Genomic DNA, 15,142 nt, shown 5'->3' on the forward strand with positions numbered 1-15,142 from the left:
GACCTAGTACGAAGCAGTAAGTGTTCAATAAGTACTTGTTAAAATGAACATGCCTCTTTTAGCCTTGGTTCTTCTCATCTGTAAAATGGATACAGCTATGCCTTAACTTTACAGGGCTATTGACAAGATTAGATGACATTACACATATCATAACACTTGATATGTATTTTGAGAAATCGAGCAGTCATACTTTTTTAAAAGAATGATGAAGCTGTAAGCAAACACTGCCATCCCCACTAGGAAATACGCCAAGGGCAGCCGGTAACCAGCTCTCCCGATCTTCCTCTCCCTGCCATAATATCCATAGAAGAGGACAGAGTACTGGAGGTAGCCCTGCAAAGAAAACACTCAGTGTCATTTCTGCTTCCCGTTCACAGGTCTCAGAACTGTGGCCCATTCACCCCTTCCCTCAAGACAAGAGTGTGGCCAAGCATCAACCTCACCCCCAGAGACCAGACGGTGTCCAGGTCTTGGGCAGACGAAACCTGCTCCTTGGGGATGGTCTTCCTGGCTGTGCTTCCAAAGGGCTGGCCTGCAATCAGCTGGTGAGAGAGGAAAGCATGTCATGTGGTCCTCTGGGTGGGAGGGGACCGGGAGAAAATGAGAGGTTGATCTCCATGTGCTTGTGAAAATGCCACACATAAGAGATCTCCAGGGGGTGGATTTCTGCTTGATTTTCATTAATGAAAAATTAATCTTGAGCGACCAGATTTTCTTTTTGCCTGATTAGAGCTCACCTGGATGTACTCTCTCTGAGCTAGACATGGTTTCTACGGGTGGATTATTAAGGCCCCTGTTGGGAAATGGCCCATTTACTTTTTGAGGATGAAGTTTAGTTGAGAAATGGATTTTATTTCTTTATGTAAATGTAAGGGGCACTAGTGCGGTTTTGTTACATGGATATATCATGCTATGGTGAGGTCTGGGCTTTAGTGTACGCATCATCTGAATAATGTACACGGTCTGGGTATTATTTCAACTTTGGGCTGGCAAACTGGCTGGTTGGCCAAATCCAACACGTGGCCTTTTCGTATGGCCCAAGAGCTAAGAATAGTTTTGCATTTTTAAGTGGTTGGGGAAAAAAATAAAAATAATTTATATAAAATTCAAATTTCAGTATTCATAAATAAAATTTTATTGAAACACAGCTACATTCACTGGTTGATAAACTGTTTGCAGGTGCTTTTGTGCTACATGGCAGATTTGAGTCATTGTGACGGACACCAAATAGCCCATGAAGCCTAAAGTATTTATTCTGTGGCCCTTTACAGAAAAAGTTTGCCAAGCCCTGCTTTACACAAACACATATATTTTCATCCCAACAATGATAACCAGAGGAGCCATTTTATGCGACGGCTGTAATGTCTCCTCTTTTTAATGAGTGGTACTTTTTTCTTTCCTGAAACATCTTACCTCTGGAATGACAATAAAAGCACCTGTCATAATGGTGAGCACAATATTAATTCCAAATAACCATCTCAAGAATATGAAATAGGAGGCAACGCCAGATCCAAAATGACCTAAAGAAAGACAAGATAATGAGAACAGTTTAAATAAAATCCTCATAGTGCAAGAAGTCCTACAAAAAGAACTCCATAATTTTTCTTACATCCACGGGACATAGAGTAAGAATGCCATTATTGTACCAGTCGGGGTGTTCCTTCCTAAGTGTTAACTTAGACAGATCAAGATGCCCCTGAATATCTATCAGTTCTATAGGCAGGAAAAGTCTCTAGTTTGCCTAAAATGCTATTTGATAGTCACTTCCCTAATGACTTATTTATCTAAAATGGTCTTATCAAATTTACAATATTTCATGTATGTTAACAAGTATCAGCATCTTTTAAGAATTTGGCATATTTCTTATCTATTTTGCATCATTTTGAGAATTTCGAGGATTTTGCTAAGGGTCTTTTTGCCTTAATTTCAAGATAAAACACCATTTGCTAGATGTTCACAATAGTGGACAGTGGGTGAAGGGTACACGGGAATTCTCTTTCCAACTTTTCTATACATCTAAACTTATTCTAAAATAAAAAGCGTAGTAAAAACAAATTTATATCTATTGAGAAAATCCTAGAGCATAGAAGAACTCAGATGAGGATGTAGGCAACAGTTTGACAGCATTCTGGAGTAGGTCATTTATGTCATTAAAAAAAAACTCTTAAATTTTTATTTCAAATCTAGTTTATGTTTGTCATAATGAGTAGCAAAACACAAAACATCAGAAGGACAAGAAAAATTACCTATTCTGTGATCACTAAATTAAAATCATGATTAGAATTAGTTTCTATTAAATTTTCAGTGTAACCCTCCACAATTATTCTATACAAATAATGTTCTTGTATAAGATTGGCATTTCTCTCCAGCATACATCTTCAATTATCAATATATTACAAGCATTTTCTCTTGCCAAAAATACTCTTCTATAAAATAAATTTTATTGTTCCATTAAGTAAATTTTCCATAACTTACTTAAACTATTCCCCATGACTTGACATTTAGGACATTTCCAACTGTTCACCAGGGTGAATAGTTCTATAATAAATAATTTCTGTCTAAGGTAAGGTTTCCTAGAAGCAGAGCTTGAGAAAGGGATTTGACTACAGGTGATTTGTTGAGGAAGCACTGTCCGTAGAGAAGTTGTGAAGGAGTCAGGGAAGGTCAGGGGAAAGAGCCAGGGAAGGGCACGATCTTAGCTGCAGCCTAGCTGAGTCTATCCCACCAGGAGCTTTGCAGCATGAATTGTACCACTGAGTTGGTCCCACTTGGAGCAAGGGATCAGACTTGAATGCCCCTCTGTCAATGGTCACTGCCTCTAGACTCTAGGTGGTGAGTGGGGGATTGGGGTGATAGGAGGTAGTCCTGGGGCATTTCTCTGAAGGGGAGCAGCTGAGTGACAAGCAGTCCATACTCAGCAGCTGAGGAAAGGGTAGACTAGCCAAGGAAAGGCAACCTGGGTACAGCACTAATGGCAGCTACTACAGCCTTGTTTGTTTAGTTTATTATGGTTTTCTCTGTTTTTTTTGGAGACAGAAGCATGTTACCAAAGTATACAACATTTTGAAGACTTTGGTACATATTAAAACTTTTTTAAAAAAGAAATACTGTCCTAATTTACATTTCTGCCAGCATATCAAAGTGCTTAATTCATTTAAATATTCAACATGTTTTTCCCAATTTGTCATCTAACTTTTAGCTTTATTTTTTATATATGTAAATTTTCTTTTTTTAGGTAATTAAATATAACAGTACTTTTTCCTCCTTCACTTTTATGATTAGATATGTCTCCATTCTGCAATCATACCATCAATTTTAAGTGAAGGAGTTAAACTTACTCTTTAAAACAATTGAATCGATTGTTCCAGTGATATTTATGGAGTAGACTGACTTCAATAATTGTTGCATGCTAAAAGTCTAAGTGTATTCCTATCTGTTCCTGAATTTTTTGCTTACTCCTTTGATTTGCCAGTCAATTCCCACACTATGCTATACTGCTTCAATTGTTGTAGCTTTATGATATACTTTAATATCTTGATCATGCAACTTCATTTGCATTCTTCTTTATAATTTTTTTATTAATCTCTTGGATATTTTTTCTTCCATATAAGTTTTATGATCATTTTGTTAAATACTTGGAAACAATACATTGAGATTTTTATTTGATTGCATCAAACTTGTAAATTAATTTTTGGAAAATTAACATCTTCCAAATATTAAATCTTTGTATGTGTTTTAACAAGACTTTTCTATCCTGTGGTATAATTTTACCATAGGATATTTTGGACTTATTGTTAAGTCTCTTCCAGGTATTGTGTGTGTCAGTGTGATCGTAGACATGATTTATTTATTTTTTGGTGTATGTTTTCTAAATGGGCACAATTATCTCTATGAAAATGCAGATTTTTGTATTTGTATTTTGCAATTCTTTGAGCTACCCTCTTATTCATCGTCATAGGTTTTCACTTGATCCTTTCGGGGTTTGCATTATATCTGACTGAAGGAATGAACTGGGAGAGAACAGCAGAGCCACAGCGGAATGTGGAAATGCCCACGTCGAGACTGTTCCCATTCTGGTAGGTGTTGGGGACAGGTATCTTGTCTTCTGGGTCTGTTGTCCCATATGGAGCCCGGTGACTCTGCTATGAGAGTGCCCTCAGCTGCACAGCATAAGGACCAGAACACAGCAGACTCTCCTTAGGCTGTGACTGGCCACTAGCATTGCATTCCTGCCCCACTCTCCAAGTGTAAATACTTACTCTCGATTTTCTTTATCCTCATTTCCCAGGGAATGAAGATGACCACAAAGTTACAGGCGAGACGAGCAAATTTCCGCCAGAGCTAGACAAGAGGGGTCAGGATTAGAGAGGTCACATTCATGAAGATGGCAATGGCTGTGCAGTACTAGGCACCTAAATGGAGTATACTAGACACTCCCTCTGGTACCTTTAATTATGGATTATGGCTTCATAGGCCTTTAAGCCGCACTAGAACCAAAGTAGCTCCCTTCTCTGTGCTCCTAACCAGGTGAATGGACACCGGCTTTGGATGAATAATGCAAGCTGCAGCCCCATAGAATATGCACCTCAATACAGACACCACCCGAGCTGTGGTACCTGTATTGAAGTGCATATTCTGTAGGGTTGCAGTTTGCATTAGCCATCCCATTCCTGATGCGGGGTATCTCTTGCTCTTTGAGAAAAAAAATTTTTTTTAACTTTTGGCAATTACATCTTAAAACCACAAGATGCAGTACAAATTACTCGAGGAGTGATATCTAAATAAATCCACTTGATCCTGTCATAAACCTAAGGGGGTTCTGAGAGTGCGCCCCGGGAATCCAGATGCCTAAAAAACTCCCTAGGTGATTACAAGCGCATCCCTGTTTAAGGACCAAGAGTCTAGAGCCTACCCTGAAAATGAGCCCAACCCTAATGTGTGACTCGCCTCCTGCTACAGCCTCTTTCCTGGATAGAGCTGTCGGGGATAAGGTCTAAAAATTTGTCTTGTATTTTTGGCCTAGCGTGGTGGCTCACACCTGTCCCAACACTTTGGGAGGCCAAGGAGGGCATATCATGAGGTCAGGAATTCAAGACCAGCCTGGCCAATAAAGTGACACCCAGTCTCTACTAAAAATACAAAAATTAGTCAGGTGTGGTGGCGTGTGCCTGTAGACCCAGCTACTCAGGAGACTGAGGCAGAAGAATTGCTTGAACCCAGGAGGCAGAGGTTGCAGTGAGCCAAGATCGCGCCACTGCGCTGCAGCCTGGGGGACAGAGTGAGACTCGGTCTCAAAAAAAAAAAAAAAAAAAATTGTCTTATGTTTTTAAGATTCAATTGCCAAAAGTTTAAAAAACATTTCTCAAAGGCGAATAAAGCAAGACATGCCCTGACACTAGTTCTGCTTCCAACAAAGTTAGCAGGTTGTGCATTTTAACACACAAACAATCTGGGTTTGTGCTGGAAGCAAATGATATCATTGCAGAAAGAGGGATTACAAATGTAATTATGACATTCTGAACTATAAGACCACACATGGTCCCAGTACAGACATGTATGATAATGTCATTCTGGACGTGTCTGCTGAGGCCAGAGTGGCTGCTTGTAAATGAAAATCTGAATTTTATCAGAAGTTTATCAGAAGTTGTTCATCTTCTGTTCATGATTTGAGAGCCAACTCAAATACAGCTACTCCCATGAACACAGAATCTCTGTAGCCAGAAAAGAAATTCTCCTATTTGTAAACTCCCCTAGCAATAATTTTGGTCTCTCTCATAATGTTTATCATATCCTACCTTACATTACCTTAATTTTGTTCACCTGGCTTGTCTCCTAGAGTATAGAGAGGGAGATGGAGGCTTTCTGATCATTTATTCCCCCAGTATCCAGAGGAAAGGGTGCACCATCATCCTTTGGCAAGGGTTTGGTGTTGGAAAGCATTGAGTCTCTGGCCCGTTTTAAAGCTCTGAAGTCTAAGAAGCACAGAGCAGAAAGCCAGAGACCTGAGTTCTAGCTCTAATTTCACATCTATCTCACTATGTGTCTCTGGGGAAGTTATTTTATTTCCTTGGATTCCATTTCTCCATCTGCATAAGAACTAAGATTCGATTAGTGGCATTCAGAGTGCTCTTTAAATTTAAAGTTGTATGAGAATTTTCATACATGCAACAGGCTAAGGCCGGGCAACTTTTGTAGATGGGGGTAAAAATTCTCCCCCACCACCCCATCAGTAGTGCTTGAGGAGCCAGGGCCCTTGAACTCAGGTTAGAGAGCACTGGACTGAATGGCCCAAGATGCTCATTCTGGGAATGAGAGTCTATGCAAGTTGGCCTAAAGGAACTTCTTAAAGGAAAATGTGATTGAAAAAGGTGATTTGTTGATGACATGTTCAGTAAGGCATGGGGGAAAAAGTTTCATGCTTCTCTGATGATTTATACCAAATCTCCACGGCAAAAGCCTTGAAACAGGAATAATTCAAAATTTAAGAACAAAGCAAAATCAAAACAAAGAAAAACTAAACTTGGAAGAAATAGATCCTACTTGTGGGTTTGGGTTATTGAGCTTTGGTAACTAAGAATAAGTTCTTTCTTTGGAAAAGACTTACATGTCCACCCAGAAGATATTTAACAACCTATATGATAGTTCATGAAAAGTATATTTATTCATAGTATGTGTTAAGCACCTAGATTGTGTTGACCTATCAACCTGTCAACGTGAACTATCATACTTGTTGTTAGATATGTGATACATGCACATATCATTATACATGTATGTATCATACAGATCTAACAATATGTATGACAGTTTATGAGAAGTATATTTATTCATAGTATGTGTTAAGCACCTAGATTGTGTTGGCCTATCAACATGTCAACATGAACTATCATACATATTGTTAGATATGTGATACATACACATATTATACATACATACATATGTATGTATCATACAGATCTAACAATATGTATGACAGTTCATGAGAGGTATATTTATTCATAGTATGTATTAAGCACCTAGGTTGTGTTTTCCTGTGAATGCAGATAGTGAATACGACATGCAAGATGTCAGCTGGTGTGGAGTTTGCATTCAGGTAGAGACAAGGCAGCCACAAACAAGTCCATGCCGCAATGGGACACAGTCTATTAGGACTGGAGGAGAAGGCCCTTTAAACAAGGTCGGGGAAGGTCTAGCTGAGGAGGTCATACTTGAGCTGAGACTTGAATGAAAAGGAAAATAAAAAGAAATGGGAAGAGTAGCTTTCTAAAAGGGGAGAACAGCCAGTACAAGCTGTGGGTTAGCACGAGCTGAGTGTTTTACAGAAGAGGATGGAGGAGAGAGGAGCAAGATAAAAATCTGGACTACCTTACTCAGTGTAAAAACTCTGCTTGTAATAATTCAGCCCATCATCAAGTTATACCTTTAATACATACTGAGTTTACTATTGCTGAAAGTCTCAATAGCTTTTCATTGTTATATATATATTATAGGTCATTTGAATTCAGGTGAAATACTGTATTTCCTGTAGCGTTTCAGCTTATTTAGAGAAAACAAAAGAGCTTGGTAGTTCATATGTCTACAAAAAGATAATTTATTTCATAAACTCCATCATAGTGTGGCAGGAGTAAGGAGTCATGGGTGATTTGGTCATGAAAACAGATTAGAATTTTAAAGAAGATTTTTGTGAAGAGTAAGAAGAAAGAATGCCAAGATGTGTCCTTAGGGATTCTTTGATATTTTATAATTTTTCAGACATGTAAAATTTATGACCAGCTTTAATTTAAGCTATATTAAGAATATTTTTGTTTCAGAGAATCTAAAAAGAGTGTATCTGTCAGTTATTGTTTCTTAAGATAACAAACAAAAAATATAATAATCAACATTGGTGCAGGTATTATGAGACTAATAATGGCGATATAAATCATCAAGGCTTTTAGAAAATAATCTTTAAATATTTATCAAAAGCCAATAAATGGACCACAGTCTTTTCTATAGTGATTGCAATTCTGGCATTCACCCTAAGAAAAAAATTCAAAAAGATAGAAAAAAGATGTTCTTCGTAGGGCTATTAATAATAATGAAAAATTAGAAGCAATTTAAATATCCACCAGCGGCCAAATGACTAATTAAATTAATATACATTTATCTGATGGAATACCATACAGTCATTGAAAACCATTAAATATAAAAACTGTATAGCAACATGGAAAAAATAATATAATGGTGTTATGTGAAAAAAGAGGCAAGACAAAAATGTATATACACTACAATTATGGTATGAAAATAATATATTTATGCAATGACTGATGTGAAATTTCTAAAATGATATTATATTGAGAAGTAGGGGGTATAGAAGGAGAACTTATTTTTCTTTGTTTCTACACATTTATGAAATGACTTTATAAGCAGATAATTTTCTTTTCCTTTAAGTAACTGAATGGGAAAAATAACAAACAAAAACCTTAACATTGTATTATAAAATGAGCATTGGCATATACCTGCAACTTTCTCATTTTAAGAAATACAGCTGTATACAGGGACACAGTGAATCAAACCTACGAATATGGGTGGGATTAACTCAGGAAAGGTGCTAGATCACTTTTGCCATCCTTTCTCCTGATGAATTAGGCTTACCCAGTTTCACACAGTTGGGAAGGGAAGGCATCTAGGACTAAAATCCAAGTCGGGAAATTCATACTTTTCAACTCTATCATCCTGATCTACAGCTGTATGATAGACTGGCACTCGCAACCTGTGTATGATGGCAAGTGTGATGGCAAACACAACCGCCTGGCTCTGGAGACCTCAGTGCTCACATGTGTGTGGTTTTTTTTGTTGTTTTTTGTTTGTTTGTTTGTTTTTTGAGAGGGAGTCTCACTCTGTCGTCCAGACTGGAGTGCAGTGGCGCGATCTCGGCTCACTGCAAGCTCCGCCTCCTGGGTTCACGCCATTCCTCTGCCTCAGCCTCCCAAGTAGCTGGGACCACAGGCGCCTGCCACCACGGCCGGCTAATTTTTGTATTTTTAGTAGAGATGGGGTTTCACCGTGTTAGCCAGGGTGGTCTCGATCTTCTGACCTCGTGATCCACCCCCCTCGGCCTCCCAAAGTGCTGGGATTACAGGTGTGAGCCACCTGGCCCAGCTACATGTGTGTTCTGTATTACCTCTGCACCTGCTGCTTGGTAGCCTCGGGTCCTGGTCAGCCTCCCTTCGAACTTCAGCACAATGTCCTTCGCTCGTCTAAGAGAGGAAAAACATGATGTGAACACAATTGTATCACACTTACAATTTCTGCAAAATGTGTAAAAATGCAACAGGAATAGGTTGCCATCTTGTCCTGAAAAATGATACAGCACAAGATGCCATGAGAGAATGGAGTTACACAGATACTTCATGGTCTAATTTTTGGTAATCAGAAAACACCTTAAAATTTTTTTCTTTAATATTTAAATGGATGCATAATTCAAAATGATGAATTTATACCAAAATTAGCTACAACTGAATTTCTTAAAGGCCTTCCCTGATTCTGGTGCTTGGCTGGGAATTCTGAGCTTTGGAAATCCTGGTGGCAGAGACGTGCATCTCGGCCTCTCCACTTAGCAATTTTCCTCTTGCAGTCAATTGTTTAAAAGTGCAAATCAGACCTGGCTTCAGAGAATCTGCCTCAAGTAAAGGTTGGTGTCTGATTAATGGGAGCAAGAAAGTCATGTCTACATAGACATGAACCATCTGATTCACCCCAAACAAACTTCTAACACACCGATTGATCACTCTTGAATTAACCTGATATCTCTGCCTAAATGTTCAGTCCTGAAAATTGACTAAATTCATTGGGATAGACAATTAAATTCATACCTTAAATGAATAACAGGATTAGAAAATAAATGTTAGTGCCATGGACAGACTGAAGTCAAAGGCTCTTAGAGAGATGAATGTCACCTTCAAGGTAACCTAATCATATACCACCCCATGCAGAGATGCTCATTATCTGATGGTTGGATGCCCTCTGCTTGATTATGTTCAGTGTTGAATAACTTAGTTCTTCTGAATTAGCCATTTTGCTAGTTTGACAGGTTTACTTGGGAGGGTGCCCTGGTCTGTGCATCACAGCAACCCCCAATAACACCCACTGGTCTGAGTCCTTCCTTGGAAAACACAAGGTACAAGCCAACTCCTTTATCCACAGACAGGATGATCTCTCCAAAACATTACCTAACCAGAGTTCTTGGTTTTGGATCTCTCTTCCTACCATTGCAACATCTCCATCTTAATAGCCCAACCAATGCATTGACTTCATTCTGGCCAGAACCAAAATGTAGGTCAGGAGCAAGGTTGATGTCCTGCCCCATACCATGACTACCATGTTGGGGCCATCTTAATAGAGCTGTCTGCTGCAAGCATTTAAAAGGTAAAAGCCTATCAAAGTCAAATAACAATTCATTTTATATCCTGATTTATTTTTTTTTTTTTCTGAAAACATTTAAACATTTTATGCACACCTATTTTGGGTCAAGCATAGTGGAATACAGAGTTGCCTAAAACAGAGTTTCCGCCAGGTGGGGTGGCTCACACCTGTAATCTCAGCACTTTGGGAGGCTGAGGTGGGAGGATTACTTGAGCCCAGGAGTTCAAGACCATCCTGGGCAACATAGTGAGATCCCATCTCTACAAAAATATAAAAAAAATTAGCTGGGTGTGGTGGCACATGCCTGCAGTCCCAGCTACTTGGAAGGCCATGGTGGGAAGATCACTTGAGCCCAGGAGTTTGAGGCTGTGGTGAGCTGTGATCCAGCCACTGCACTCCAGCCTGGGTGAGAGGGACACCTTGTTTCATAACAAACAACAACAGCAACAAAAAACCAGAGTCTCTGCCCTGGAAGAGTTCACTACCTAATAGGGATGACAGAGACCTTTAAAGACAATGACTGAGAGACAGTGGGTGTGACAAGAGCTATGACAGAGGGGTGATTGGGTGTGGAGGTAGCAGGGAGGGGCAGCCCAAACCAAGGCCCAGTCATAGACCTATGCTGATTTCACAGGAACTGACCACTTGCTTCCTACAGGGGAAACAAGCATGTCCTGTATCCTCTTAGACAGGTGGCTCTTGCCCCAGACTCAGGGTTAGCTCACTCTGCTTTCATCTGCATCCTGCTATGCTCCCTTGATTCCCAAGCAGTCAGGGTTCCGTGCTTTTTGCACCTTCCACAGAAGCACTGTGATGAACCTCAGCAAGTCCAATGAGGGAAGTGTTGCTCCAGTAGTTTCTCAAGGTGATGGAGAGGAGATATGTGTGGCAAGGGGATGACGGATGGAGGTGCTCAGAGGGCCAACTGCACTCCGAGACCCTGGCTGCTGGCTGAACACATGGCCGGTGTCAGCCATCTTGGGGCTCTGGATGTGTCACGTGGGCCAAGCAACATGGCAGAAGGCCTGGCTTATTCTTTGGTTTCTGAAGTGCCTTGACAGAAAAGTTACCATTTGCTCTGCTCTGCCCTCAAAGTTAAAGAGACTTAACCACCTATTATTCAGATAACAATTGATCATTATCATTTTGGAATGATTTAGCAAAATTCTAATAGAACCTATGTCTTTGGTTTTTTTGTTTGTTCGTTTGTTTTTTGAGACAGAGTCTCTGTCACCCAGGCTGGAGGGCAGTGGCACAATCTCGGCTCACTGCAACCTCTGCCTCCTGGGTTCAAGCAATTCTCCTGCCTCAGCCTCCTGAGTAGCTGGAACTACAGGCACCCGCCACCATGCCCGACTAATTTTTGAATTTTTAGTGGAGACAGGGTTTCACCATATTGGCCAGGCGAGTCTTGATCTCCTGACCTTGTGATCTGCCCGCCTTGGCCTCCCAAAGTTCTGGGATTACAGGCATGAGCCACCGCACCTGGCCAAGAACCTATGTCTTTTTTTTAAAGAGTAATTGCTCCAATGATTACTTTGGTTAAATTCCTGTGTTTCAATACAAGAGAACACCGGACTTGGAATCAGAAATCCTAGATTTAAAGCTTAATTCTAGCACTCAGAAACTGTGTAGCTTGGGTTAGTCTCTTAACATCTCTGAGTATCAACCTTCTTGTCTGAAAAATGGACATAATGCCATCCTTACTCAAATAAATGGAAACAACAGCAGCTGATAACAGACATGAAAGGCCCATGAAGGAGAATTACTTGGAACATTTTGAGGATCAAAACTATGGATGACTTTAGCTATCTTTCACAGTCACCTGCAGAGGAGGCTGGTCAGACTGGAAGAACATCACCTGGAATGCAAATCTAAGGAAGAAATGATTTGATGGGAAAGAAATGCAAGCCTAATACATGGTTGATGTGGAGGTAAAGAGATGTCTGCTTGGCATCTAGAAAAGGGCAGTTAAGATCAAGATAGGACAGTGGTTCTGTCCACACAGCAGGTGCCTGATGATCAGGCATAGTGTCTGCTTTGCCAGGAAGCTCCACAGCACAGGTCACAGTAGCTAATGGTACAGGCCATGAAAGCAACTCTGCTAACTCCCTTTGCTGTGACCCCAGGCATCAGAATCACTATTCCTTACTCACTCTTAGTGAGTGACTGTTAAATACCAGATACAATGCTAAGCACTTGCAGGGTTCATCCCATTTGATCCTTCAACAAACTGCTATCAGTGGATCTCAAACTTGAATATGCAAAAGTATCAACCTGAATGCATGTTAAAAATACAAGGACCCTCTCCCCTGGTTTGATTCAGTAGGTCTGAGAGCAATCAGGGATTTTGAGTTTTTAACAATACCCGGAGAGCTTAGTGGTTGACATTTTTGGAAACATGCTGCAGGAAGTTAAGGGCTATTCCTCACCATCACTTCCACTTTAAAAAAGAAAAGAACTGGTATTCAGAGAAATTAAGAAAATTAATGTCACATAGATAGAAATTGGTAAAGGTAGATTTGAATCAAGGAATCTGTTTTTAAATCTTTAGCACTTTATTATGTAGACAATTTAATATGACTCTAAGTATCATAATAATATGGCTTCCTATAAAGTCTTTTTTTTTTTTCAAATTTTTTTTTTACCCACAGGGTGGTAATAGCCAAGCAGCTAAAATGAGTATCTCTTTCCATATTGGCTTACTGCTCTGTCTCTAGTGAGTGAGACGAGCTTGGAGAGAATATTAAAATCTAGTGTTTAGAAAGGAGGTAGAAGATAAAAGACTCTCCACCAACACACACACACCCAACACAGACACACAACTCTTTATACTCTCTCTTTCTCTGTGTCTGTCTCTCTTTCTCTCTCTCTGTCACACACACACACACACACACACACACACACACACACAGAGGAACTGGCTTCTGGACCAGATAGACCTCTCAGATATCTTTGTGACTTTGCTAATTCAGGTCAAGAGTGACTGAGCCACCTCTCTCACATGAGTCTTTATCCTCATTCTCATGGGCAAGGCAAGATGGTTTATCAGAAAGCATGCTTGTAATGATCAATAATGGCCATTGAGGCCCTTACCTCAGTGCCCTCAGCTTCTGTCCCATAGTCCAGGGTCTGCAGCGAATGTTCGCCATGAGATCTTTCTGGAACTGTATATTCTGGAAGATTTGTTCCGGATCATTGCTGTCCCCTGTTTCATCAGCACTAAAGCTGTCATCCAAGTTGCTGAATGATCAGGGCATTAAGAAGGAAATCTGATTAGAAGAATTGCTTCCAGCAAAGATCATCTTGCCCTGGGCACAAGTTCAGCATCTCACTGCCCTAGGGTCATCTGTATGAAATGTGTATGTGTTTGTGCGTGTGTGTGTGTGTGTGTATGTTTGTGTAAAGGGAGGGACCCACAGAGACAGATAATTTGGTAGTGTCAGTAGCCTGTTGAAACACATTTATTGGATTCAATTACTTCCACTGGGTCATTAGAAGATAATGATTTCTCAGGGTGCATGATATTATCAGAAAACACAAGATGAGACAAGAGGGTACTTATGTCCTCTTGGATTCCTGAGTAGCAGCAATTTGGGTAGGCAAAATAATTTCTTTTTCAGGCTCATTGAAATAATCAGCTAATTTTAGAGGCAGGACTCCTCATGTTACTTGAAGGTAACATAAATCAAAACTTCTGCCACTCAGAAACCCCTCTTCACCCTTTCACGTCAATTCATTTTAAGCCTGAGATAACCGAGGCAGAGCCAGGCAAAGCAATTTCTACGAGCAAAAGATTAGCTAAACAAATTTACATGGGCGAGATATTTCAGGGAAATAGATACTCTCAAGAGGAACAATTTTCCAACATGTAGCAACATTTACTCCCAGTTACACTTAATATGCTTATCCTAATGCAACTTTCTGAGAGGAGTTAAGAGTATTCATCTATGACTATTAGAAATAAAAGATTTCCTTTGTTATTCTCTAATTCATGTTGTTTTTACTCATTTAGAGGAGAATTTTTTTCAATTTCACCAAATTAAATGGCAGCTGTACTAGACCTTTATAAATATTTAACAAATTCAAATAGCACTCTCATCCACTTCTAACTAGCCTGAAGGTTTTTCCAATAAACACTTTATTTATCATGATAGACATATTATCTGCTGTCTCTTGACCTTGCTGATTGAGTGAACATAGAGAAAACAGGGAAACATATCTGTGGGTTTGGCCAGCCATAAAGCCAGGTTGGGATGCAAGCTTTTGGATTCTGACCCCCTGGTCAAGAAGCAGCCAGAAGAACCATTTCCCTCCATGCCCATTACTGAGGTTGCCATCCTAGTTGTACCACAACCTGGAGAAGTGAGTTTCTGAGTTCATTCTGAAGGACAACTGAGCAGGACAGGGACTTTGTCCCTGGCTCTGGTGACCCATGCATTCCTTCCTCACACACCTGACTCCTCTGCCCAGCTGATGAATGGGGCCAGCTCACCTGAGCAGCAGAGATTCCTGGTAGAGGTAGCACTGGCTGGCATTTCTCCGGATGCCTCTATAGCGCTGGGATGCCTTTGAGGTTTTCATGGGAGCCAACCCACTGCTAACGATCAGAAGCTGGCCAGAGAGCTGGGAAGTTGGCAGGCAAAGGTCTGTTCCGAGGTTTCTGAACGGAAGCAGCGGAGTTTGCTCTGCCCGCTAGTTCTCAGGAAGAAGACTGTGTGCTGGCAGCTGGTGCTCTGAG

At 40.3% G+C, this 15,142-nt stretch overlaps 1 protein-coding gene and 1 long non-coding RNA gene across 4 annotated transcripts in view; one reads left to right on the forward strand and one right to left on the reverse strand.

Annotated features, from left to right (window-relative positions):
• TMC3 (transmembrane channel like 3) overlaps positions 1-15,089 on the reverse strand; it is a 40,505-nt gene extending 25,416 nt beyond the window's left edge. Inside the window, exons 1-7 of the mRNA XM_054451172.2 lie at positions 14,897-15,089; positions 13,498-13,644; positions 9,161-9,236; positions 4,260-4,341; positions 1,414-1,520; positions 444-542; positions 191-333 (exon numbers count right to left, since the gene is read on the reverse strand). Of these exons, the coding sequence (XP_054307147.1) occupies positions 191-333; positions 444-542; positions 1,414-1,520; positions 4,260-4,341; positions 9,161-9,236; positions 13,498-13,644; positions 14,897-14,985 (743 nt within the window). The 5' untranslated portion in view covers positions 14,986-15,089. The remainder of the gene's footprint in view (positions 1-190; positions 334-443; positions 543-1,413; positions 1,521-4,259; positions 4,342-9,160; positions 9,237-13,497; positions 13,645-14,896) is intronic.
• The window catches only part of LOC129014135 (uncharacterized), an 85,503-nt gene that overhangs the window by 33,579 nt on the left and 36,782 nt on the right, over positions 1-15,142 (forward strand). For 2 of the 3 annotated variants that reach the window (XR_010123834.1, XR_008494142.2), the window contains exons 3-5: positions 378-545; positions 3,959-4,076; positions 4,289-8,304. This is a non-coding gene — a long non-coding RNA (uncharacterized LOC129014135). Of the gene's footprint in view, positions 1-377; positions 546-3,958; positions 4,077-4,288; positions 8,305-15,142 lie in introns of those variants that run through there. The other variant, XR_010123833.1, reaches the window with a different exon arrangement.

This window comes from Pongo pygmaeus, chromosome 16 (assembly GCF_028885625.2).
Source record: "Pongo pygmaeus isolate AG05252 chromosome 16, NHGRI_mPonPyg2-v2.0_pri, whole genome shotgun sequence".
Classification (NCBI taxonomy): domain Eukaryota; kingdom Metazoa; phylum Chordata; class Mammalia; order Primates; family Hominidae; genus Pongo; species Pongo pygmaeus.